This window comes from Emys orbicularis, chromosome 4 (assembly GCF_028017835.1).
Source record: "Emys orbicularis isolate rEmyOrb1 chromosome 4, rEmyOrb1.hap1, whole genome shotgun sequence".
NCBI classification, from domain to species: domain Eukaryota; kingdom Metazoa; phylum Chordata; order Testudines; family Emydidae; genus Emys; species Emys orbicularis.
In genome coordinates this window covers 106,691,257-106,719,105 of record NC_088686.1, presented here as the reverse complement: position 1 = coordinate 106,719,105, position 27,849 = coordinate 106,691,257, and the positions used below count along the sequence as shown (strand labels likewise).

Below are 27,849 nucleotides of genomic sequence, written 5' to 3'. Positions count from 1 at the left end.
TTTTGAAAGGAAGGTTTTACCACAGGAGGTAGGATAATATGCACAGAAAAAGACAGTCCTTTTCTATTTCTCACAATATTTTTTCATCGACCAAAAAAACCCTCATTTTAATAGCTTGCAAAATGTTGAGAGCAGCTAGAAGATAATGAAAGAAAGAGGGACAAGAATATAGTCTTAATAGCCAGTCTGCAAGATGAGCACCCAGCTGCTACACTGGATTCATCTTAACAAGGAGGATGGTTCAAATCAACACACCATAAGTACAGTATTCTGTTTTGAGGGCTTACAGTGAAGTTCATAGCTATCTGTAAACATGAAAAGTATTCACTGTTCTAAAATTCTTTGCTGCAGTTACATTTTTAAAAGTGCAGATTTCTTGAAATTAATCAGAGCAGGTTTGTTTTTATTTGGTCTCAAAGGAGAAAAGGGTTGGCAGTACTGGAAATTGAAGACCTCCATTCCTGGGCCTAGTTTCCCCAAATTCTGAAGTTTAGTGCTTCTGAAAAGTGTTTCTATATGGAACAGGATTAGCTGGATCTCTAGTCAAGTTCTCCGCTTCTCCAGAAAGTGAGTTTCTGATTAATGCCTAACTATTGGTAATAAGGACTTCTGTGCTTCAGGGACTGAGCTGTTGGAGATTTGCTTACAGAAAATGGAGAGATGCTGCTTTTTTGTTAATTTCTTCCATTCCTCCCCTCCAACCCCCCGCTCCCTTTTAGCCTGCATTTGATCTGCCTGTTATCTTTCTCACTGTTGCAGTGAAGATTAAATTAATCTAATTTAAACATCAGTTGGGTTTGAATTGTAAAGCTGTAACATTCCCAATGACTTTACAAGCAAGTGAAGAAAGTGGGCAGTTCATATTTCACTCTGTTTCTGTTTAAGTCCCCAACCCCACCCCCCAAAATAATAAAGACGGTATAAAGTTGAGGCACAAGTGGTTAAGGGTGAATTTGAACATGATCACTTCCGGCGGCTGCTTCTTGAACTGGTATGTGCCCTGGCGGTAAAGGCTGATCACCTGCAAGATGGTTTTGTGCATTTCCGACTTGGTGTTCCCCAGCTGTAAAACAAAAATAAGAAACAGTGTCAATCTTTTAAGCAAACTGATCCCAAACTAGAGAAGTCCTTGAAAGAAAATGACAAGATTTCAATGTAGGTGTAGCTGCAATGTGCTTATTGTAAATAAAATGGTCCAGATTTTGCTAATGTGACCATTAGGTTCCATAACAGTATTAAACGTTAGATTATAGGCCAGCCTAGCAGTTGCTTCATTCTCAATAGATTTTTTTTGGGGGGGGGGGGGGGTCTTTCCTCTTTTCCCCTGCTGGCCCAACAGTGGGATTGATGGGTTCAGGAATTAGGTATGTACACGTGTATACACACACACACATGCCACAAGGATGAGTAAATCAGAAGCAGAAACTTTTAAAGAGTGAAGGGTAAGGGGAGCTTCTAGAGCAAACTCAGCCCAATAAAGAGAGAGGCTTTTCTTATTTAAACAATATAGACGTTTACTATAGAGCTGAGAGATTATATTAGCAGAATCTGAATTTATTAAACACAGGGTCCAGAATCTCCAAAGTTGTATTTTATCTTAATTTAATCTAGATTAAATCTTCTGTACCAACAAAGGTAGTTACCAGTTCTTATCATGGATACAAAGTGCATATTGTTAGGTATCTTGCAAAGCCAGGCATGGTGGATAACTGGACAAGGCGGAGGTCACAAATGCACCCAACTCTTTCTTCACTTGATAGAAATCAGATTTTTGTTTAAAATGTTGTCATTTCTGATGTAGGCATCCAACGCTGAAATGTTAATGTCTCCATAGAAATGTTTTCTGTCACGTGCCTTGACATTTCATAGCATTTGCATGAAATAAAACGCAGTCCACAATAGGAAAAGAACCAGTTAAAGACTCTTTGTATAAATATTTAAGTTAGCAGGGCCTGATGAAGGACCTAGATGAAGCAATCTCAGAACTGATGGTGATTATCTTGGAGAACTCATGGAGGACTGGTGGGATCCCAGAGGACTGATGAAGGTCAAACATAATATCTATCTTTATGAAGGGGAACAAAAGAGGACCTGGGAAATTACAGGCCAGTCAGCCTAACTTCAGTTCCTGGAATGATACTGGAACAAATTATTTAACAATCCATTTGTAAGCACCTAGAGGATAATAGAGTTATACGGAATATCCAACATGGATTTATCAAGAACAAATCATGCCGAACCAACCTAATTTTTTTCTTTGACAGGGTTACTGGCCTAGTGGATGGTGGGGAATCCGTAGATGTGATATGTCTTGATTTTAGTAAGGCTTTTGGCACAGCCCCTCATGCTGTTCTCATAAGCAAACTAGGGAAATGTGGTCTAGAAAAAATAGGTGCAAAACTGATTGAAAGCCCATACTCAAGGAGTAGTTATCAATGGTTCACTGTCAAACTGGGAGGATGTATCTAGTGGGGTCCTGCAGGGTTCTGTCCTGGGTCTGGTACTATGCAATATTTTTATTTAATGATTGATGGGTTGATGATGACACCAAGCTGGGAGGGCTTGCAAGTACTTTGGAGGATAGGATTAGACTTCAAAAGGACCTTGACAAATTGGAGGATTGTCTGACATCAACAAGATGAAATTCAATAAAGGCAAGTGTAAAATATTTCACTTAGAAAGGCAAAATCAAATGCACCACTACAAAATGGGGAATAACTGGCTATGTGGTAATACTGCTGAAAAGGATCTGGGGGTTGTTCTGGATCAGAAATTACATATGAGCCAACAATGTGATGTAGTTGTGAAAGAAAGGGATATCATTCTGAGGTGTATTAACAGGAATGTCATATCATACATGGGAGATAATTGTCCTGATCTACTAAGCACTGATGAGGCCCCAGCTGGAGTACTGTGTCCAGTTCTGGGTGCCACACTTTAAGAAAGATGTGGGCAATTGGGAGTGCAGACAAGAGCAAAACAATACAGTGATAAAAGGTTTAGAAAATCTGACCTGTGAAGAAAGATTAAAAAAATATTGGGCAAGTTTAGTCTGGAGAACACAAGACTGAGAGGTGACCTGATACCAGTCTTCAAATATGCTAGGACTGTTATCAAGAGGATGGTGATCAATTGTTCTCCATGTCCGCTGAAGGTAGGACAAGAAGTAATTCGCTTAATCTGCAAGGGAGATTTAGGTTCCATATTAGGAAAATCTTTCTAAATCTAAGGATTGTTAAACACCGGAGTAAGTTTCCAAGGGAGGTTGTGGAATCCCCGTCCTTGGAGGTTTTTAAGAACAGGTCAGACAAACACCTCTCAGCGATGGTCTAGGTATACATGGTCCTGCCTCTGTGCAGGGGGATGGACTAGATGGCCTTCTGAGGTCCCTTCTAGCCCTACATTTTTATGGTTTTTAAATTAAAACAGTAAACAGCTCTTACATCTTTATTTCCAATTGAGTACATTCTTGTATTTATAATATCATCTGAGATACTTGTATGAAAGGTTTTATAGGCAGAGATGAGAAAAAGGCCGTGCAAAACTGGGTAGAGCAATGCTTACAAGTCATGACAATGGAGTGTAACAGGGATGGATTAGATTAAAAGAAAGAGGCTGTAATTAAAAGCAATGACAATCTAAATAAATGTTCCTTCAGACTATTGACGGTGAGGAGAGAAAGCAAGCATGCAAGATTGCAGAACGGGAAAGAATCATAAGAATCTGCAGTTACAGATGAAAAAGATTTGTTAGGTCATTCAATTCATCTCCCTGCCAATGCAGGATTAAAGGGACCACATTTCAGTTTCTGTCTCAGGGTAGAGCAAAAAAGAGGGGTTTAAACAGAGGTATGAAGATGGGGTATTGTCAGTGATTTCAGTAGTATCAAAATTCCCCTACAATACATGTTTTTCCTTTGTGGGCATAAAGCTGACTATTCCCCTAAGCTTTATTTATTTTTTTAAATTAAACTACAGCAAGTGATTTTAAAAGAAAAATAATAGCCACGTCATGTTCATTCTGTTAGTAAATAAATCAGTGCATTTGTATAGAGAGAGACAAAATGCATCAACAATAGGGACTTGTGTGTGTGTGTTTAAAGTGTCTCCCTGCTGTAGTACTCCATTTTCACAAGGAAGAATACTAAGGGTGCATCTACACAGGGATAAAAGACATGCGGCATGGCCACGGCTGGCACAGCTGCAGCTAGCCCGAGTCAACTGACTTGGGCTTACAGGGCTTGTGCTGTGCAGCCAAAAATTGCTGTGTAGATGTTCAGGCTTGGGCTTGTGGGGTCCCAGAGCTTGGGCCCCAGCCCAAGCCCGAACATCTACACAGCAATTTTTTTTTCAGCCCCACATGCCTGTCAGCTGTCCCGTGCCAGGCGTGGGTATTTTTATCCCTGTGCAGACGTAGCCTAAGGGTACATCTACACTTCCGCCACTGTAGCGGAAAAGCTACGCTGCTGCTGCAGTGCAATAATGTACACACTTCATACATTGACAGAAGAGGTTTTTCCATTCAAGTCTTTAATCCACCTCTCCGACAGGTGGCAGCTCGGTTGACAGAAGAATTCTTTTGTCAACCTAGCTGCATCTACACAGGGGGCTAGTTCAACCTAACTACATCATACAGAGTGCAACATTTTTCACAGCCCTGAGCAATACAGTTAGGTCACTCTAATTTTTCAGTGTAGTCCTGGCCTAAGAGAATGATTCCTTATCCTCGCACCAAAAAAGGAAAACTGTCTAAGGTGATTTTATGGCCTTTTTGTAAGGTCTAATCTCTAATGGGTCTTGAACCAAGGCCTAGCAAGCTGCCAGGCAGCAGATGGCGCTATGCTGCCACCCAGCAGCAGCTATGATCAGCTTGTGCTTCACTACCCATGACCTACTGTGGACACAGACCATGGGAAGTGCTACCTCATGGCTCCCCACCTATATAAACCCAAGGGGCATTCCAAGAAGTGTCCAGGCAACAGTGTGGATCTCCTGTAGTTGCCACCAGGGCCGGCTCCAGGCACCAGGCAACCAAGCTGGTGCTTGGGGCGGCACCTGGAGGGGGGCGGCGCGGCGCTCGGGCCGCCGGGGAGACCGGGGCCACAGCCGGGCTCGCCGCCCTCCCCCCGGCGCTCTGGCCGCCCTCCCCCCCCCGCGCCCTCCCCCCGGCTGCCGGGGGGAGAGCCGAGCCCCAGCCGGGGAGAGCCGCCCTCTCGCCGCCCTGCCCCCGGCGCTCTGGCCGCCGGGGGGAGAGCCGAGCACCCGCCGGCGCTCGCCGCCCTGCCCCCGCCGGGGCTCACCGCCCTGCCCCCGGCGCTCTGGCCGCCGGGGGGGGGGGAGAGCCGAGCCCCCGCCGGGGCTCGCCGCCCTGCCCCCCCCCGGCGCCCTACCCCCCCCCCGGCGCCCTCCCCCCGGCGGGAGAGCCGAGCCCCCGCCGGGGCTTCCCCCCCCCCCCCCCGGGCTCCGGCTTTTTTGCCTGGGGCGGCAAAAAAGCCAGAGCCGGCCCTGGTTGCCACAACCATTCCTGCACCCTGTTCTCTGACCTTGGCTTGATTTAGACTTCGCCTCCTGACCCAGACCCTGAAACCTGACTCTGATCCTTGGTATTGACCCTGGCCTGGAACTTGACTGTGAACTCTTCTGCTACTCTGACTCTGGTCTGACCCTGCTCTGGCTACCATTGTCAGGATCCTGGCACCCTTACTATCCCTTTCAAATGTCTGATTTAATAGCAAAAGTCTCCATGGCCTAGTTTATGCAAATTGAATCAATTATTCATGTACCGGAGCAACAGCGCCCACACACGCCCACACACACACACACACACTCGCAAGGACGAGAGTATCCAAATTACATTATAAACACGTTATGACATGTAGAATTTCCTCTTGGATTACTAGCGATTTCCACCCACATTTGTTTCCCTCTGAAACATTCTGTCCATTATGTTGTTTATCATCTTGATTCTTTGGAGATTACAATAATTTGCCCTTTCTGAAATGTGTCAGGTTAACAAGGGTAAAGTGAACCTTTGATCCATAAACAGACGTGTCGTCATTTTTTTGAAAATGTGAACTCCTGGTTGAACTTTACTCCCTAGCGTGTCCACAATCTGTGAACTCTCTATTTCTTCACCTTCCCTTGAATAACGTCACTTATCATAGTTGGTTGGAAACTTTAGAACTGTAATCAGTTCTTCCCTTTTTCTCTCGTTTCCTCTTGTTGGGAGCCAAGGATTTGGCAGATAAAATGCACTGGCTACTTTGGTTTTCATCACATTAACTTGATGAACAAACATTGGGGACACACAAACTCCAGTAAGCATTTAAAATAATTGTAATTGATTTTTGATTGAGATGTGTTTTATGCCAAAAACATATGAGAAACTTCGTATAAATGCTTTGTACTTATCCTAGTAATGGTGACAGCATCAGCAAGACCTAAGGGTATGAGGGCAGGTCTTCACTACGGGGGGGGGGGTCGATTTAAGATACGCAAATTCAGCTACGCGAATAGCGTAGCTGAATTCGACGTATCGGAGCCGACTTACCCCGCTGTGAGGACGGCGGTAAAATCGACCTCCACGGCTCCCCGTCGATGGCGCTTACTCCTACCTCCGCTGGTGGAGTAAGCGCGTTGATTCGGGGATCGATTGTCGCGTCCCGACGAGACGCGATAATTCAATCCCCGAGAGATCGATTTCTACCCGCCGATTCAGGTTGGTAGTGTAGACCTAGCCTCACTTGTCTAATAGCCAGCGGCATCTTTAACTAGACCCTTCACTTTCACAAAAGTGCAGAGGTCGGGTTCTACGCTTTCTACAAGTTTGTGTGATTGTGTAACCTGTTTAGCCCATATTTTGATCGGTTAAACTAACTGCAGTTAAGTCAGTGGAGTTTATTCTGGATTTTCCCAGACGTTCAGAAACACCACCTTTTCTCTACCTCAACCCTACTTTTCACTTTTGTCCCTGCTCTTCTAGCTCTTCTCCTACTACGTACAGTATTTCACAAGGGTGAATGAGAATTCCCTGTTTATGGAGCAAATGTTCCTAATTTTATGGATAATCAGGATAAGTGACAGTGAACAGAACTATACAGAGAATACTGTGTGTGGAAACACAGTGATTGAAGACAAAATGTCACCTATGTCAGTTTAACTTCTGTACCCGAAAAGATAATGGAGCAAATAATTAAGCAAACAATTTGCAAACATCTAGATGATAATAAGCTGATAAGTAACAGTCAGCATGGATTTGTCAAGAACAAAATTGTGTCAAACCAACGTCACAACCTTCTTTGACAGGGTAACAAGCCTTGTGGATGGGAGGAGGTGGTAGACATGGTATATCTTGACTTTAGTAAAGCTTTTGATACTGTCTCGCATGACCTTCTCATAAACAAACTAGGGAAATGCAACCTAGATGGAGCTACTATAAGGTGGGTGCAAAACTGGTTGGAAAACCGTTCCCAGAGAGTAATCACAGTGGTTCACAGTCATGCTGGAAGGACATAACGAGTGGGGTTCCGCAGGGATCAGTTCTGGGTCCGGTTCTATTCAATATCTTCATCAATGATTTAGATAATGGCATAGAGAGTACACTTAAAGTTTGCAGACGATACCAAGCTGGGAGGGGTTGCAAGTGCTTTGGAGAATAGGATTAAAATTCAAAATGATCTGGAGAAATGGTCTGAAGTAAATAGGATGAAATTCAATAAGGACAAATGCAAAGAACTCCATTTAGGAAGGAACAATCAGTTGCACACAAACAAAATGGGAAATGACTGCCTAGGAAGGAGTACTGCGGAAAGGGATCTGGGGGCATAGTGAACCATAAGCTAAATATAAATCAACTGTGTAACGCTGTTGCAAAAAAAGTGAACATCATTCTGGGATATATTAGCAGGAGTGTTGTAAGCAAGCCACGAGAGGTAATACTTCCGCTCTACTCCATGCTGATTAGGCCTCACTTGGAGTATTGTGTTCAGTTCTGGGTGCCACATTTCAGGAAAGATGTGGACAAATTGTAGAAAGTCCAGAGAAGAGCAACAAAAATGATTAAAGGTCTAGAAAACATGACCTATGAGGGAAGATTGAAAAAAATGGGTTTGTTTAGTTTGGAGAAGAGAAGACTGAGAGGGGACATAACAGTTTTCAAGTACATAAAAGGTTGTTACAAGGAGGAGGGAGAAAATTTGTTCTTCTTAACCTCTGAGGATAAGACAAGAAACAACGGGCTTACATTGCAGCAAGGGAGGTTTAGGTTGGACATTAGGAAAAAATTCCTAACTGTCAGGGTGGTTAAGCACTGGAATAAATTGCCTAGGAAGGTTGTGGAATCTCCATTATTGGAGGTTTTTTAAGAGCAGGTTAGACAAACACCTGTCAGGAATGGTCTAGATAATACTTAGTCCTGCCATGAGTGCAGGGGACTGGACTAGATAACCTCTCAAGGTCCCTTCCAGTTCTATGATTCTATTGCAGCTACTGGACAGAACGTTTTCACTTTGCTTGATCTATACCCTGTCAATGGATAATCAGATTGCATAACCCAGACCAGGGAGACTTTCATTGGAAAACTGGACAATGAAAAGTTGCCACAAAACTCATTTATTATAGATATTTGCATAAATTACACAGGAGAGCACCTGTTCTACTCCTTTTTTCCCCCTGCTTATATGATATGAAAGACTTCTCATTTGGCGTGAATTACATGAAAGTGGAAAAGAGTTTGACAACACTGGGAACCAGGCTCTGATGAAAAACATAGGTAACTGTGCTGGCGTGAACTGCAAATGGACAGTTAAGAATTCAGTACAGCATGGAATGTTTCTCAGAATTACTTTCTTATATATAGGGTTTTGGCATCTTCAGAGCCATAGATGGGGAAGGACCACTAGATCATCTTGTCTTATCTCCTGTATATCACAGGCCACCAACACTACGCAGCAACCTGTTCACTAAACCCAACAATCTGTTATTCCTTTCAGAAGTTCAGGGATCAGGATGAGCCTAAAGTTATGCTTGAGTTTTAGTTACAGAATTGAGTGGCTTAGCAATTGAACTGCAGGGTATTTAAGAGTGAACTGTAATCACTGAACTTGGGTGTGAAGAAGTGGTGCTCAAACATGGAAGCTAACAAAGCCAGGTTAATTTCAGTCCCATTCAGGAATAAAAGTGTGTGAGGTGTGTGGGAAGTGCAAGACTCATTCAAAGCAGAAAAGAGAAATATATACTGAAAAGTGTTCACTACCTGTCAGTTTCTCTGATATGAAACATGTGCAGCAATTTACAACAACTGGGTTTGTTCTTCTCAATCGGAACATGAAGCAGTTAGTATGGGCTGTACTATGTGATGACCATCCACAATGTGCTAACCTGCTGACAGGATGGCCAGTCATTCAGAGTGTAATTTCCTTAAGTGACTTAGGGGCACAAGTCCCTAGGATTCTCAAGTGATATAGGTGCTTCTGAAAGTTCCACTTTGATTGACCACCTGCTTAAGAGAATTTTCAAAGGACCTCAACAGAAGGACATGACCCATGGGAAAGTATGCAACCCATATGTCACAGATTGGGATATATGCCCTGATGCAGAAAGGTTTTCCAGCTCCTAAAAAATATCATAAAATGTTAAATATAAAACTATACCCAAGTGCTTGGCCATGATCTTTTGAAAAGTTAACTAGACAAACTTTAGCAAAAAGGAGGAGTGATAAGAGGAACCTAAAGTTCTAACTTTTTATTGGAAAACTATGGGACTAATTTTCATAGGTGGCCAGAGCTAAGTTGTGTTCACAGAATTTTGCGTACAACCACTGTGGATCTGAACCAAAGCTCATTGACTTTAATGGACCACACCCCGCATGTGCAGATTATACATAACAGACATATATGTAAACACTGCAGATGAATCTCAAATGCCATTCCCTCCTCTGAGAAGTTTGATCCTATGTTTCTTTATTTTACCATTTTTTTGCACATTCTTATCCAATTTTTCAAACTCCTGGAAATATGAATTTTCAGGTACAAATGACACCTCATTACTAAACAAATCTGCTCCTAGTGTATATTTCAGCTATGTCAGTTGACTTTGGTGACAAACCTATTTATATTCTTTACCCTACATGCCCTGCAAAGCCAGCCCAGCTAAGAAAGACTGAGCTGGGTTTTATTTTGGCTTCCACATGATCAACAGAACTGCTAAATAAATTCAGATTGCTGAATTATTACACACGACAATATGCAAACCAGCTTGACTTTCAGATTCCAAGCTGAGTTTCCATGCCTGGCAGTTAGGGGGGGAAAACATCCTTTTTATTTGGAAAAATGAGTGGTCTGAATTGGAATTGAGACCATAAACATGCAAACCCCATGATGCCATTTTTACATAATCATCTTTCAGAACAGAATCATGCTTTATACTACATGAACGACTTCAGCAAATAATTTAAAATAAGATTGTTATGTACAGCAAGCTTTTGTATCTAACAGTCTTCGATGCTACATGACTGTTCTGTTTTACCTCTGGATCTTTAATATGGCTGAGATTTTTTTCAAAGAAGCCTATGGGAATCCGGCACCCATCATTCATTGGATTAATTTTACATTTTTTTAAACCATTTCAGCAAAAGTATTAAACTCTCTATTGCTAGCTATGAACACACATACTGACATACTGTGGAAAACTGTTATTAATTCTATGCTTAAACACAGTCTCCAGAGATTTTGGGTTTTTTTGGATTAGTTACCATAGAATCACAGATATGTATGGCTGGAAGGGACCTTGAGAGGTCATCCAGTTCAGCCCCCTGCACTGAGGTAGGATCAAGTATACCTAGACCATCCCTGACAGGTATTTGTCTAACCTGTTCTTAAACACCTCCAAAGATTGGGATTCCACAATCTCCCTTGGAAACCTATTCCAAAGTTTAACAATCCTTATAGGTAGACAGTTTTTCCTAATATGCAATTTAAATCTCTCTTGCTGCAGATTAAGCTAATCACTTCTTGGCCTACCTTCAATGGACATGGAGAACAATTGATTACCTCCTCTTCATAATAGCCCTTAACACATTTGAAGACTTTTATCAGGTTTCCCCCCTCAGTCTTTTTCTCAAGACTACACATGCCCAATTTAAAAAAAATATTTCCTCATAGGTCAGATTTTCTAAACTTTTTATCATTTTATTTTTTTTCTCCTCTGGACTCTCTCCCATTTGTCTGCATCTTAAAGTGTAGCACCTAGAACTGGACACAGTACACCATCTGAGGCCTCACCAGTGCTGAGCAGACCAAGATAATTACCTCCTGTGTCTAATGACACTCCTGTTCATACACCCCACAGTATTAGCCATTTTCACAACTGCATCCTATTGTTGGCTCACATTTAATTTGTGATCCCCAATAACCCTCTCCTCCTTTTCAGCAGTACTACAATCTGATCAGTTATTCCCCATTTTGTAGTTGTGCATTTGATTTCCCCCCCCCCCTTCCAGTGAAGCACTTTGCACTTGTCTTTTCTAAATTAAGAATGATAGAGAAACAAGCAGGTCTAGTGAACTGAGCAGAGACCAGGGAGCCAGGATGCCTGAGTTCTATTCCCAGTTTTAATGCATTTGCTCATCCTGGTTTACTGTGTGGCCTCAGACAAGTAATTTAACACCCTTGTCTTGTTTCTCTAGCTGGGAGAACACCCTTCCTGACACATGTGGTGTGCAGATTGAGTAGTTGACCTGTACACCTACTTGGTCACATTTTGGAGGGTTTTGCATCTCATGTACATCCTTCCCTGAGCAGTCTCATCTGATTCCCACAGCAATGGGCTGCAGTAGAGATTAAATTTCCTAAGCACTGTTTCCTTTTTGGAAAATTGTGCATCAGATCCATCCACTAGCTTCCTGGTCAGTTTGGGGCTGGGAAGAAGCACAAACATTCTCTTGCATAGTGCTTGTCATGATCGATCTCAAAGCACTTCACAAAGTAGATCAGTATCATTGTTCCCAAGAGGTCACACAATGGGAAGGTCATAAACTTTCAGAAGGCAGCCAGGGAAGAGTTGTGGATATGCAGAGATGGGAGGGGAACCTAGAGGTGTGTGGAAGAAGGAAGCAGATGGTGTCCCAGACATGTTCCTTTGCATGGGGGATCCCAGTAACCAATGGCAGAGGTTCTCAAACTTCATTGCACCATGACCCCTTCTGACAATAAAAATTACTACACGACTCCGGGCTGCAGGACTGAAGCCTGAGCCCCACTGTGCCGGGCTGAAGACCTTCGCCTTTGGCCCCAGGCAGGGGGACTCAGGCTTTGGCCTCCCTATCCGGGGCCCCAGCAAGTCTAACGCCAGCCCTGGCAACCCCATTAAAATGGGGTCGTGACCCACTTTGGTGTCCTGACCCACAGTTTGAGAACCGCTGACCTACAGCCATCTGGATCTCAAAAGGGAAGGTGTTAGGCTGGTAGATCATATGGATAAAGGCTCTTCTAACAGGAAAAGATAATCAAAACTTCTTCACTTCACTGGGCAAATAAAAAATCCAGCACTGAAACCTCTCCTCTGCATACATATTTTTGCCAGCTATTTGGTGGTACATGGTATGGGGACAGCCACTCAATGAAGACATCTTCAGCAGTTGGCTGAAAGTGAAAGGCACCTTGTAACTATTATAAATAAACAGATCCACCCAGCAAATCCACGAGGAAATACCCATGGGAAAGAATACCTACAAGGTCAGGGATCAGGGTTTTCTCCCTTCTGGAGGATACAGGGGGTAAGAACAGCATTAGTTCCTGCAGATTCCCACTCTGTGTTGGCAAACTCATTCAGGGCATAGGGTGAAGCATTAGCACCAAGGTTCTTTGTGACACAGGGAGACCCAAAAATAACAAACAGAGGCTGGCTCCCTGTGAATGCCCCAGCCTTCTATGGATACTCTGAGACTCTGGATCTCCTAGATCTCAGGACATCTCTGGGGACTGAAAGGCCACAACATATGCTCACTCTGAAATGAGGCAAATCCTGTCTCTATGACCATGTCATGCCTCAGAAACTCTGCAAAAGTGAACTCTGGCTTTTCCAGGGAGGTTATTATTTAATCTCATATTTATTGGGTTTAGTGATATTTTAATAATGTACTTAGACCTCCAGATTACTTTAGAAAACTTCAATACTTTCCTCTTAAAGAAAGCTCAGCAATTTTCCCTAAAATGGATCACTGCAGACAAGTTATACTTACAATTTCACCAGAGAGAAAGGAGCTTTTAACCCACTTTTGAAATGGGATCTTAGATTTAAAAGTTTATGTCCATAATGTAATGTAATATAATTTACATACGTGGCTGGAATTTCAGTTCCCCAGCTGGTCCCGATAGAGGACTTCCTTGCTGTAGCTTCCTCTGTTCCATCTGTTGTACAACCTGATGGGTAGGGCGTGGGGGGTAAAAACAAGAGGGGTCTGAGAACTCAGCAGCATCAGCTTCCTTTCACCTTGCATAATTCAATGCCTTTGACAGTATGTACACTCATTACATATGATCTTCACCAGTGGAAACATACATAGTTCAGCTTCACTGTTTGGTGTAATCTGGAGTTATAGGTTGTATCCTGTTGCAGGAAAAATGAGTTTAAAATTCATCTGCAGCCCTCATGGCTCATACACTACCTAAAGGGACAACGACTCCAGAAGTAGCACCGCTTTGCCTTTCGGAAATTCAGCGAAAGGCTCAGCAAATGGGAGGAATCCTCCTATTACAATGACAGCACCTGCTGAAGTTCCTGTTTCTGAGCCTGAAGCTGGTCATGCTGTCTCTGTAGCTCTTCCTTCTGTTGTTGAAGATCTTCTGCCTTCTTCAGGAGTTCATTTTCCTGCTGCAAAATATGCGTTTCAAATTCCTTCAGCTCCTCTTCAGTGAAGACCTGCTGTTGATCCAATGTCTGCAAGAAAACGTAGAGAACTAAGAACCTTCACACAGGAATAATAAAAATACAACTTGCAAAAGGAAATTAGTAATCTTCACAATACTATGGCTACGAGCTGGATTCTAAAATTCACCAATACAGAAAATTTTGGTTTGATACTTCCAAAAATATATTGTACTGTGAAGGAATTCATCACTTCTACTTATGAGGAAATGGTTTGAATCCTGCTCAAAATGTGGGATGAGGTGAAAAAAATCACTTCTCCTGCTTCTAATTGAATTCTGTCCTCCATCCAAGGAAATCCATAGCCAAAATGTTTGTTTTCTGTTTCAAAGGCCTGTGCAAGCAACAGGCTTTCAGATAATCCACATGATGGCACAAGACCTATTCAATTTATGTTCTTAAATACCTAGATTACATTTTATTTAGCTAATGCCTCTAACAATGGCACATAGGCACATACCAAGGAGGAGGAAAAATGAAAAGTCAGAGACAAACATGACACTTAGTTTCCTGATTAGACTGATAGTAACAGTACAGTATGTTCCACCTGGAACATGCTATTATTACCTCCCAGCTATCTGGCTCCAAAAATTCTTTTTTCTCTGTAGCTTTCAGGAACTCGTGTAAAGTTACTAACCGGTCCTTGTTGACGTCAATCTAGTTAAAGCAAAAACAAAATGTAACACATCTTTGACCAATACAAGAGACTTTGAGGGGGTTGAACCTACATTTATAAAGCAACTTAATCATGTGATTGTTTTTTCACGTTAAACCAGACCTACTTTCATTTTCAAGTGCAAAACTGCAACTTTTTTCAATTTGGTTTTGATTCTGCTTTCCTTTCCAAATGCTTGCTTTACTACTGTCTCTCTCACTGGAATGTCTCATAGGCTAGGTCTACACTACCCGCCTGAATCAGCGGGTAGAAATCTACCTCTGGGGGATCGATTTATCACGTCTCGTCGGGACGCGACAATCGATCCCCGAATCGACGCTCTTACTCCACCAGCAGAGGTGGGAGTAAGCGCCGTCGACGGGAAGCCGCAGAGGTCGATTTTGCCACCGTCCCTACAGCAGGGTAAGTCGGCTGCGATACGTCGAATTCAGCTACGCTATTCGCGTAGCTGAATTTGCGTATCTTAAATCGACCCTCCCCCCCCCTCCCCCCCCGTAGTGAAGACCTGCCCTAAGACATTAATGCAGGATTAGGTTGAACACAGTCTTATGTTTCTGAGCTGTCCCAACTGCAAGCCAGGATTTCTAATACATCTATAACCTCGATATCTAGGATTTAGTTCTCTTGGCCTTTCAACTCCAAAAGAAGCTCACACTAAAAGCCGACTGAAAACTTGCTGCCAATAACTGTGATCCATCCTAACCTTCCACTTTAGAAGGAGGGAATTAAAGTAGCAGGAAACCAGTTAAACTGTCCCAGAATCCCTCCTTCAGGGCCTCCCTCTGACTAATAGAAGCACAACCTCAATGCACTCCTCAAGCTTTAGGGAGTACATCTGGATGTAGAAGTGCTGTTGCTGGAGGACACCAACTCTATAGAGCATCATCCCTTCCCAACACCCCTGGGAAATATCTGCAAGAATGAATGTTGGCATATGTTGCTGTCAGACTCCTTGTGAAGTGGGGGGAGGGCTGGATACAGGCAAGAAAGCACTGACAAAATTTTCCAGCTTGGAGCTGTTCTGACAGATGTATAAGGCAGGCTAAGGGAACAACACAGAGGCCAGCCCTGGCCAACTCTATGCCCCAGGATTCACAGGTAATATCTGTGGATTCTGGGACATCTGTAGAGATCTCCATGCCTGCTCCACAGCATGATTATTCTGGAACTCAGTAAATGGGAACATTGGACTTTACCAAGCAATTTTATCTATCCAGCATCTTTTCTGAGTGAGGACAAGATATTGCCTGAGATTGCAGCATAGCATGCTTTGAATTAATTGTATGCCTGTGAAGCAGTATATAGTAAAATGGGCAAAATTTCCCTCTGCTGTACCTGGGCAACCTCGCTGACTTCAGTAGGATTGCACAGGTACAACAGAGCAGGATTTGGCCAACTCTGTTAACCTTCAGACCACACCTCATTCATAACATGCTCTCTCATTCTTAGCCTTTCTTCTTCCATTTCCACCATATCATCCTCTTCATTTTTGGGGTCATATACTTTCTCCAGCTGAAAATAAATGTAGTAAACATTAGCTGGAAGAAAGGACTGCTTATTCAGAATAGAGCACATTTGAGACAATGACGTAAAATGTTGCTTAAAAACAAAGCTTCACCAATTTGAACCAGCCCTGACACTGATGTGCTTTTGCATTACATTTAGCTGAGGCACTTTTGACTGAACAGTAAATCTGAAGGGAAATGATTGCTCTAGGTAAAGAAATAATTTATTTTAGCATAATTTTAAGCAGAAAGTGAGCTTTTCAATGGTATGAAGCCAGTTGTTAATTCAAGTTGACTACTGTAATATCCTCTACACAGGATTATATTTTAAATTCACATGGAAATCTAGACCCTGATCCTAGGATTGCATTAGTGCAGGCGAGGAGCCCAACTGACTTCAGTGGAACCCCATGTGGGCACAGAGGTGGGACCATATGAGGTCAATTGCCGGACCTGGGTGTAAATCTGGTGCTGAACCCAGTGTCCATTTGTTAAGTGGTGTCTCTTTTTGTGCGTATTGTTGTTCTGTACTCCTTGATCTGCACTGGCTACCTATAGTTTTTGGAGTGGATTTTTCAGGTTATGGTTTTAACTTACAAAACCATCAGCAGTTGGCAAACACCCATCTAAAAGACTGCCTCTCCCCCCACTGGTCTAGAAGAGGAGGCTACTGGCAAGGTGCTCTCTGTAAGGGTTGTGCACTTTAGAATTCACTCTCTGCTTTGGTCCATAATAGCCTGAGTTTGTTAACCCTGAGGGCATGTTGTCAGGTCCATCTCGTCTCACTGGCTCAGGAGAGTCTGTGGCAGAGCAAGATATTGAACCCATGACTCCTGAATCCCAGCCCTCTGCCTTAATCACTAAACCACTGTTTCTCTCCCTCAATGGTGTGCTGAATAATTTCTGAGTGTCAAGGTCACTCAGACCTGGGGATAAATGTTCTTGTTCATAGTCTAAATCAAAATAAAATAAGTAAATGTCCCTTTAGAAAGAGAGGGGACGCATCAATATATTGAATGCTCTGAAAAGTGGGTTTTGTTTTTTTTTACCTCTTTAGTAAACAGGGCCTCTAATTCTTGCTCATCCAAGAAGCCATCATTATTGACATCTAGAAAAGTATAAGAGTTGAAAATATAAATTCAGTAAATACAGAAGATAATGAATACAGTAGTTCACAATGGGTCAGATAAGCAGATGCCAGCAGAGAGTCTAGAGTGGATTAACCTCTGTACCTAATAAGATGCTGAGTACAGAGTATGACATGGAGATTATTCCACTTAACCATAAATCAGGCTGTGGTTGGTCTGCACTGGATTTCTGGCAACTTGGATATTTACTTATGATCAGATAAGGCTGCAAGGATTCCTCTAACTCTCAAATAAGAAAAGCTAAAAGACATCTAAAGCTAAAAGAAACTGCTAACCAAACAGGTCATAATGGGGCTCTAGGCCCTCTGTCTTTTGGGGGGATTTCTTATTTTCATTTTGGGGGGGATTATTTTTAGCAATTTTTGAGTTTTATGTAGAAGTCCAAAAATGGGTTTTTTTTTCAGGGCTTTCTTCTTCTATATACTGTAATCTCTTTGTAATGTTCCCTAGTGTGCTTTAACATAGTACTGTTTCAAACAGCACTATGCTAAAGTGCACTAGGAAACCTTTGGTGTGCACTGTCAGGATCTACACAGATTCCTGTAGTCTGCATTACTGCTCTGTGTAAACAAACCCTTAGCTACAAGCAACAATTTCTGCTGTTTTTCCCGTGTCTATTGGATAAACACTGATTTCATTTTTGGGGCGGGGTGTGTTTTTTATTGGTGTTTATTGGTTAAAACCTAAAATAAGAATACCCAGGCCACTCTCACAGTAAGGTATTGCTCAACATGAGAAAAGGTAGCTATAGTTGGGCAAGATTTGTAAATATATCCCGGACCACCAGGAACCTGTGGAAAAGTTTGGCTAAATGTATGGAAGTTTCTCCAAGCAAATTACAGAATTCTGCTGACTGCTATATAAATACTCCATCCTTCAGGAAGGGACCCAGTTTAGCGTGAGTTTGGCAAGGCATGCCAAAAGGAAATTTATTAAATATTTGGTAACTGTGGATCAGTAACTCATGCTACATGACCATCCGTTCTTAATCTGAATATTATGTGATATTTTAATGGTTGAGAGAATGTCTAGTCTAATTCAAATAAGTGTTTATATACTATTGTAAGCTGCATCAGAGAACTTGTATGTTAATTTTCAATGAGAAGAACTGGCTATTTCTGTTTTGGTGAAACTGACACAAAAGAAGAAGCTATATGGCTCTACTTAGATTCCTAGGAGAAAAGAAATAAAATCTAATACTTTTTTGAATGTGAAGTAGAGTGGCTAAATTGCATAGGACTTTAATATACTCATAAACCAGGATTAAAAAAGGTCAGACAGACAGTTCAGAAATTCTTTGCTTCAGTTGGACCTGGCATTAGTTTCAGCTTGTGCATTTTTTCCCTTTGTGAACTGGGTGAGTCAAAACCAAACCTAGTTTCCTCCATTTGTTTTTGTTCAGCCCTTCATTAAACCATCAGCACAACGCCAGGCACATTCAGCTGCACCAAGTAAGGGCCTGCCTACACAGTGGGGTAATGTGCTGTACAAGAGTGTTATTTCTAAAGCACACTAAGATGTTGTTCTATCATTGAAAGATTTGAAACACTACTACATTAAAGCATACCAGAGAACCTTTAGCATACACCAGCAGGGTCTATACAGACCAATTAATGCGCTTTAGAAATCACCTGCCATAGAGCACATTATCCCACTGTGCAGATGAGGCCTAAGTGCCTTTGCATACAGCTCAGCAGTGAAGTAGTTAAGTTATGAGATTTAAGGACGTGAACACCCTATTAAGATCAATGGGCAAAGTTTACACCTCTCTGCTACTGTTTCAAGTTCTGGCTGCAGAAACCAGAAATAGTAAAGGCAGCTTTATTTATTTTTTAGAGGACTGTGACCGTCCCTGAAGGAGCCCAATTCTTTGTGCTTTTCCAGAGGTACAACAGGGGTGGGCAAACTACGGCCCAGGGGCAGCATCCAGCACTTCAGACGTTTTAATCCGGCCCTCGAGCTCCTACCACGGAGTGGGGTCTGGGGCTTGCGCTGCTCCAGCGCTCCAGCCAGGGAGCGGGGTCGGGGGCTTGCCATGGCTCTGCATGGCTCCCGGAAGCAGTGGCATGTCCCCCCTCCGCCTCCTATGCGCAGAGGCAGCCAAGGGGCTCCGCATGCTGCCCCCACCCCAAGCGCCACCCCCGCAGCTCCTATTGGCCAGGAATCGCGGCCAATGGGAGCTGCAGGGGTGGTGCCTGCGGACGGGGCAGGGTGCAGAGCCACCTGGCTGTGCCACCGCGTAGGAGCCGGAGGGGGGAACATGCCACTGCTTCCTGGAGCTCCTTGAGGTAAGCGCCGCCCAGAGCCTGCACCCCTGACCCCCTTCCCCTGACCCAGCCCTGATCCCCCTCCTGCCCTCCGAACCCCTCGGTCCCAGCCGGGAGCACCCTCCTGCGCCTCCAACCTCTCATCCCCAGTCCCACCCCCAGAGCCCGCACCCCCAGCTGGAGCCCTCGACCCCCGCTTCCTCCCACACACCCTAACCCCCAATTTCATGAGCATTCATGGCCTGCCATACAACTTCCATACCCAGATGTGGCCCTCAGGCCAAAAAGTTTGCCCACCCCTGCAGTAGAATGACTGACACTCCGTTTACTGAGCTAGACTGAGATGGTGAAACTGCAAGTTCATTCATACTGTCCTTCTGTGGCACATCCTGATAGCATAGTTTGTGGGCAAAATGACAACTAAGGACTTTCCCCCTAAAAAAAATTACCTGGCAACTGAAGAACCAGCTGTGTCTTTTAAACCTACTGCCACATACAATTATTGCACTCCTCTTGGAGATACATGAGCTCTTTTTGAAAATATAACCTGCTGAATTTTTACATTGCTCCACTTGAGAGTATAGCAGTACAATAGTACATACACCCATCGTGGTAGTAAGTGCTCTTGCATGAACAGTTTGAACTTGACAAAACTGCTGATTTACTCCTTTTTGTCTTTCTGGACTCATCCAAATAGCTTGTGTGACCAGATTTTTCCCAACAGAAGATAACACCTTCCAAACAAATAGATAATGCAAGAATCAATTGACTTGCACCTTTTAAACTAAATCTAATCTCTTACCATGTAACTTGAAAAATGTCTTTGGATTGAAGTCATTAGGATCCAGCCCATCCGACTCCTCCCACACCTCTTTAAGTTGGTCTTTGCTTCCCTGTAGATTGGTTACAAATAGAAATCACTCAAAGTAATGACATGTAATTTTATTGCACTAAACTGGAGTTAAAGTTTTTCAAAAAGACTTTTCAAAAACCTTTAGAATGGCCCGGCTTTATAGGCCTGATCCAAAGCCCACAGAAATCAATGGCAGTCTTCTTCCATTGACTTCAATGGGTTCTGAATCAGGCTCTGCGTTGTCACAAGGCAGAGGGGTTGAGGGTGCCATGAAGCAGCATACTCAGACTCTGGGGAAACGGAACCCCTGGAATCGCTTTGCACAGCCCCTCATTTAGGAACTGTGTCTAAAGTGAATTTCAGTCTACTCTTCTTGCCCAGAGGGAAGGTAGCTGTAATGTTGGGATTTGCAGTGTAAGCATGGGTGGGGCAGAATAATCCTGAATAATCTCTGGCGTCTTTATGAGCAAGCATTTTGCCAGTATATCACATAGCTGTATACCAAACACAACAAAGCTAACAGGCATCTAGGGTAGGGTTTTCTAAAGTGCTCAGCATTGGGTTCTCTCTCTTTCTTTCCATTGAACTCAGTGGTAAGATTCTCGCTGATTTCAAAGGGAGCAGAGTTTAAGACTTTTGAAAATCCCATCCACAGAGTATTAGTCTTTATTCCCCATTTTAATACTGATAATATGTGAATGAACAAGGTGTTATCCGGGCCTGTTTTGTTATAAGCCATTGCTCTTTGGTATGCAAAGCTTTCTCTAGCAGGATAAGAAATGTGTAAACACTGTATCCTTACAGGATGATTCACTTTGGGGTGATCGCCATGCTTTTTCTTCATCTCCTCATATTTGGATTCTTCTTCCCGTCTCTTCTCTTCATTCAGTGTTTTTAAATATTCTCTCCTTTCATGTTCCTTCATCATCTCGTATTTCTTAAATTCATCGTGGCGTGTCTTGTCATAGTTTTCCAGGTCACTTGTAGCCTACAAGAAATGTTTATGCTGAAAAGACTGTATTGCTTAGAAGTGTGAATGACTGGCCATATTGCCATTGCTTTGCCAAACACAAGGTAAACTAATTGGGGATCATCTTTCAACAGAGTGTAGCGTAATATCCGTCTTTCCCCACTCTACCTGTTCAGCAAAACCAATCAGTTTCACAGAATTTAATATTTTAGGAATCAACTGAGTTGCTTTCCTCGCCCATGCATTGATTTAAGAGGAGGCAGTAAGGCACCCTTACTCTCCTGGGTAGGCTACCCACATTGTACAAAGGGCCATTACTCTCCATCCCACACAGATGGGCAGGGACTGGAGAATAGACACAGTTTTGACTCCTTTCTCCCTACATATGTTCCAGCCAGTGCATCTGAATTGGCATGATGAGGGAAATAATATGCACCAGGTACAAGGCTAGCACAGTGCACTTCCTCCAGGAGCTAAGAGGTAGCAGGTACCAAACATCAGAGGATTTAACACCTGGGAGGGAGAGGAGTTATTTTAAGCTAAGGGCTAATGTTGGCACAAGAACAAATGGCTATATACCGGCCCTCAGCAAGTATATGCTTGAAATTAGACAAAGGTCTCTAACATCAGAGGATTGTAGTGCTGGAACAGCCTTTCAACAGGAGTAGAGAGGGGCAAAAAAACTAACTTGTTTCTAGACTGAGCTTGATAAATTTATGGAGGCGATGGCATGATGAAACCCATTAGCAAATAACTCCTACGGCCGGAGATGGGGCACTAGATGGGGACGGCTCTGAGTTACTACAGAGAATTCTTTCCCAGGTGTCTGGCTGATGGGTCTTGCCCACATGTTCAGGGTCTAACTGATCGCCATATTTGGGTCTGGGAAAGAATTTTCCCACAGGTCAGATTGGCAGAGACCCTGGGGGCTTTGGACCCTCTTCTGTAGCATGGGGGACAGGTCACTTGCTGGTATGAATTAGAGTAAATGGTGGATTCTCTGTAACTTGAAGTCTTTAAATCAAGATTTTAGGACATCAGTAACTCAGCCAGAGGTTATGGGCCTATTGCAGGAGTGGGTGGGTGGGGTTCTATGGCCTGTAATGTGCAGGAGGTGAGACTAGATGATCATGATGGTCCCTTCTGGCCTTAAAGTCTATAAGACTCTCCGGTGTCCCTTGCTCAGGGTTCATAGCAACTCTACAATCGAGCCCTTAATCTGTAACGACAGATTACTTTAAATACTGTGAGTGAAAATGGATAATATTTGAAGGTCTGTGTTAAGGCTCATCTATATGGAAAATTATTCCCAAATAGCTATTTCCTGATTAACATCATGTGTGGACATTTATTCTAGAATAAGAGTGCTTTATTATGAATCAGCTTAATCCATTTAAAATAGTAAATGCTAGTGTTATCACTCCCGGTGTTTGTTCCAGGATATAAATGTCTATGGTTTACCGTAGGGTTTAGTGAACAAACATTGAGTCACATGTCAGGGATGGTCTAGGTAATGCTTAGTCCTACCATGAGTGCAGGGGACTGCACTAGATGACCTCTCAAGGTCCCTTCCAGTCCTACAATTCTATGTTTGTGGACTGTCCAGACTAGCGTTTACAATCATGTAAATTAATCTGAATGAATTGATTGCCAATTAATTTGAGTTGAAACAGGACCACATGCTAGTCCAGACATACCCTTATGGGGGGTTAGTTAATGCAGACTTGCTTATGCTTGGAAGCAGTTTGCAGCTGGTTAGTTTTCAGTTTTTGATGTTAATGTATTTAATAGTATTAAAGGAAGTTCAGCATTCTCATGCTCTCCCCTAAAGGATGTTCAGATTCACCTGATACTGCTCTCCAATTATTTAGAATTCATCTCCAAAATGCCCCACATTTTAAAAAACAATTATAGAGGAAATGGCCCCCTAAGGTATCCCTTAAATTGTGTCATTCCCGCTGGTAAATGAAAGCAGACAAAGGTGGAATGGTTTAAAAACAGAAAGAACTGCTAGTTAAGGACTTCCCTCTCTCTCTACCAACCAGAATTTTTCTGAAATGATGCTCCTAACTGGTAAGATTTTTGGAAAGTTTCTTAAGAGTAAATTAGGAGGGAGCATTTTAACTCACCAAATTCTCTGTGCAGAAACATTCAACCAGCTTCTAATGTCAGATGTACAGTGCTACGTGCTGCATGCCTGAGGTTAAAATCTTTCTTTCCATGAGAGGCATAACTCACTATTGAAAAAAGCCATGCTGCACTCTCAGCCAAACTGTGTCTCACTGATATGTCAGCTGAGCAAGAACCATGCCCGTGATTGATATTTACTTAATCTCTACCAGACCCAATGTACAATAAGTGCTCATTAAGCAACTTTTAGTATTGATATCTGAAATTCAATTGTGTTGTGGTATTGCAGCTTGCCATACACAAGGTAGGTCCAGAAATCTATATGGCCATTTTGAGAGGGGCAATTGTTATCTTATATCAGGGATCGGCAACCTTTGGCACACGGCCCACCAGGGTAAGCCCCCTGGCGGGCCAAGCCGGTTTGTTTACCTGCCGTGTGCGCAGGTTCGGCCGATCGCAGCTTCCACCGGCCGCAGTTTGCCGTTCCAGGCCAATGGGGGCTGCGGGAAGCGGCGGCCAGCACATCCTTCGGCCCACGCCACTTCCCGCAGCCCCCATTGGAGCAGCGAACTGTGGCCAGTGGGAGCTGCGATAGGCCGAACCTGCGGACGCGGCAGGTAAACAAACTGGCCTGGCCCGCCAGGGGGCTTACCCTCGCGGGCCGTGTGCCAAAGGTTGCCAATCCCTGCCTTATATTAAAGTCATTATGTGACAAGCTTAAGTAATTTAGGTATAAAAATATACTTTGAAAGTATTCTACAGGCATAATATACATCTATCAAAACTGAACAGAATTTACATGCCTTTGACAAGTCATGTTTTGTTCCCAAAGCTGCTCACACTGGCACAAGAATGAGAATGCTATAAGATGCTACCTGAAAAATTAACAGGTTCTGTGGTGATAGGGTGACCAGACAGTAAATGTGAAAAATCAGGATGGGGGTGGGGGGTAATAGGAGCCTATATAAGAAAAAGACCCAAAAATCAGGACTGTCCCTATAAAATCAGGACATCAGGTCACCCTATATGGCGAACACATGTCAGTGGCATAGAAGCTTTCCAATACACAATGGAGCCAACTAAGTTCCTCTAAGATTAAGATCCGTGTGGTATTTACAGAAGACTGGTATAGATAAAGTAAAAGGATTTGCTTTCACTGCAGAGAAATACATGATCAATCATAGCAAGTGAACATCTACAATATTTTATATCTAACACTCACTGCTTTGATCAACATATCTAAATCTTTAGATTCAAACGTGTCAGGATTCTGGTGGTTGAGGTGTTCAAACTGTTTAAGGAGAGCTTGATGGTCTATGCCAGTGTCTGAAAGAACAAGGTAAAAATATGTTTTTAAAACATTATTTTGAACATAAAACATATCAAACAAGTTTGAAGGAGAGAGTTCTGGAAGTTAAATGCTTTCAAACACAAGCCTGTGATATACAAATAATTGAGGCTCCTTAGGGACTGGATAGGTATTTGCAATTTGATGAAAGAATAGCAACATTTCTAGACTAGCATTGCTTAAGGAAGCTTGGTGAGCTTCACTGAGCCTCTAGCAATTTGCACAGGCACTCCTCCTACCAAGATGGAGTATTGCATTTTTACACTGTAATTTTAACATGCAGAAATTAAAGCAGATATCACAAGTATTTCAAGCTTCACAATCCAGAATAGACACTGCACTACTAGTTCGTGCAAATGACCATATAAATAAAACAGCTGATTCTGTAGTTGTGATGGGGTCAATTGAAGTGCCAAATTGCTGACCAGCATCATCCAGCTGAATTCGGTTCTTAGGACTGACTCCTCACCTTACACCTTGCAAAATCACCTCTACCTGGCCAAAGTGGATGTGAAACAATACCAAATCAGAATAGCAGCAGTTTAGATTCCTTTTGTACTGGCAGTGGGGAGTCAGGCCCTGTGTCCAAATAAGGTGCTGCAAACATTTCTCCCTCCCTTCTGTAGGGGTTGCTTCCAACAATATAAAACATGCAAGTATAGTAACAGCATCAAACACTTCTATGCTACCAGTTTTCCAAATGCTACTGTGATTTTGGTCCATACACCCATATAACGCTCTAGACCAATATTACGTTGAACAGCATCTGTTCTGTTAAGTTAGGCATGACGGTAATGTCCAGTGATTCTAGAAGTCTATCAGTTTTTTTAATTGGGCAGCTTGTCAACATGGCTGAACAAAAAAAGAGGAAATGTTTGATCTATATAGGAGATTGTAGGACAGTCTCCTTCAACTTGTTACCCTTTAGTAAGCTAAAGATAGTCTTGTCACATCTGTGCTCTGTTTTTTTTATTATCAGATGCCAGCAAACAGTGGCCAGTGCATATTTCAACCACCATTCCTCCACTGTGAGATCACTTGTGCCTAAATACATTCTCTGATGAATCACTGTTTTATAAAGCATTTTTTAAAAGTGCAGTATTAGATTTTATCTTTCCACATTACTGCTAAACCAGACAAAAGGTTCTTATTTGATCGTTTGAAAATGGAACACTGTAAAAATACATCCAGCTGGGGGACATGTAAATACCTTATTACTGCAGTATAAGCACCTCACAATCTTTATTGCATTTATCCTGTGAGGTAAAGAAGTACTGTCACTCACATTTTATGGATGGGCAACTGAGGCACAGAGATACTTGCTCGAGGTATACAGATACCATATATGTAATGGTGATAGCATTGTGATAAACTACAGGCCATATGATACATAAAGTTTAGCACATGGATTATGTAGGGTATAGGAATTTAAATAGTGTGTGTCCTTAAGAGGCCCTGACTTTCTTCTATGTTACAGAAACCACCAGAACCTTGCCAAAGTTGTATTGTATATATGTAGTTAGGTCTTGCATTTTGTATGTAGTTAATAAACATGATTATGTGGACTCCATTGTGCCTGTGTGGCACATATTCATATTACATATGTAATGTATATAGCAAAAAAACATAATGGCCTTTGACTGCTTCAGCTGTGTGCTAATTCATCTCTTCCAGGACCACTGCTAACAATCAAATCTCGGAGCAGCTTCAAACAAAGACACTTTTTATTTTTCAGGCATGCTGTCAGAGAAATATGTCCTAATTTCCACATACACGCAACTGTTGAACTCTCCCCACACTAATCTGATGTGTAGCATAGAAAATAGTCTATCCTGCATGAGTGTTTTAAGGCTTAATATCTCAAGACCTTGTAGGGCTAGACATGGGAGTAACATGCCCATCCCAAACTCATGCTGATAAGATCTTTATTAATCTTGGATTTTCTGACTTTCTCTCTGGCAATGCAAAGCAGCCAGAAAGCTGCCCTGACAGGGCATCTCAGGGAATCACCAGGTGGCATAAAGTCAGCTATAATCAGTGGCAGAGGAGGAGTGGGGAATAGCTAAAGGACAATATGCTCTACCACTCCCTAGCAGGCACAAAGTCCCAGATCCACAAAGGGATTTTGGCATTGTGAGGCTCAGCGTTGCCATGGTTAACTTTTAGGTGCTCATAAAGTCACAGACAATATACTGTGATCCAGAAAGCCTGAATTAGGCACCTAGGCTCCCTACATGGTGAATGGGGAGAGATAGGCATCTAAGAATGTGATCCAAAAAAAGCCAGCAAGCTAGGCAGCTCCCCACCTAAACTAGCCAGTTGGAAATATCTTAGAGAAGGGGGGTGTACTAAGCCCCTCTTGAAGATAGGCACCTAAGTCCAGACTGCAGGTAGGAACCCAGCTCTGCTTGCAATCCACAACTGCAAACCCCTCTTCTGGAGTCAGGCAGCTGAAGCATCTGCCTCACTCCACACAAAACTGACAGAAGAGGCGATGACCATATAATTTTTAGCCCAGTGGTTAGAGCCCTCACCTGGGATGTGAGAGACCCAGCTTCAATTTCAATGACTTTATAGCTTGGTGATTAGAACACCCATTTGGAAGGTGGGAGATCCAGAGTGCAGTACCCCTGCTCCAATCACTGTGCTTGAGGTGGGAACCAAACCTGTCTCCCACATCCCAGGTGAGACACTGGGCTAAAAGTTTTAACCTGGACAGTGTTAGCACCACCACAACTACAACTGCAACCCAATCTGGTAGGCGACCTCTGAGCACACCTACCCAATCTAGCCCTGCAGCAAGGTAAGTGGATGAATGCTTATCTTCCCCTAGTTCATGTATTGCAATGAGGCTTAGGTGGGAGATGGTACCTGGGTGCCTTGAGGCAGCAGTGTGCATGCCCGGAGGCAGAAATTTAGGTGCCTCAGAAAACTTAAGTGTTGAGTGTTTAGGCACCTACAGTGTTTGGCAGCAGCCAACAGGGAGTTTTGTGGATCGTAATGGTGCCTAAAACTGGGATTTAGGCACCT

General features: G+C 42.9%; 1 protein-coding gene across 1 annotated transcript in view; it reads right to left on the bottom strand.

Annotated features, from left to right (window-relative positions):
- NUCB2 (nucleobindin 2) overlaps nt 1-27,849 on the bottom strand; it is a 102,623-nt gene that overhangs the window by 48,385 nt on the left and 26,389 nt on the right. The window contains exons 5-12 of the mRNA XM_065403333.1: nt 24,694-24,797; nt 21,174-21,359; nt 20,321-20,411; nt 17,153-17,211; nt 16,018-16,110; nt 14,490-14,579; nt 13,764-13,934; nt 918-1,063 (exon numbers count right to left, since the gene is read on the bottom strand). Of these exons, the coding sequence (XP_065259405.1) occupies nt 918-1,063; nt 13,764-13,934; nt 14,490-14,579; nt 16,018-16,110; nt 17,153-17,211; nt 20,321-20,411; nt 21,174-21,359; nt 24,694-24,797 (940 nt within the window). The remainder of the gene's footprint in view (nt 1-917; nt 1,064-13,763; nt 13,935-14,489; nt 14,580-16,017; nt 16,111-17,152; nt 17,212-20,320; nt 20,412-21,173; nt 21,360-24,693; nt 24,798-27,849) is intronic.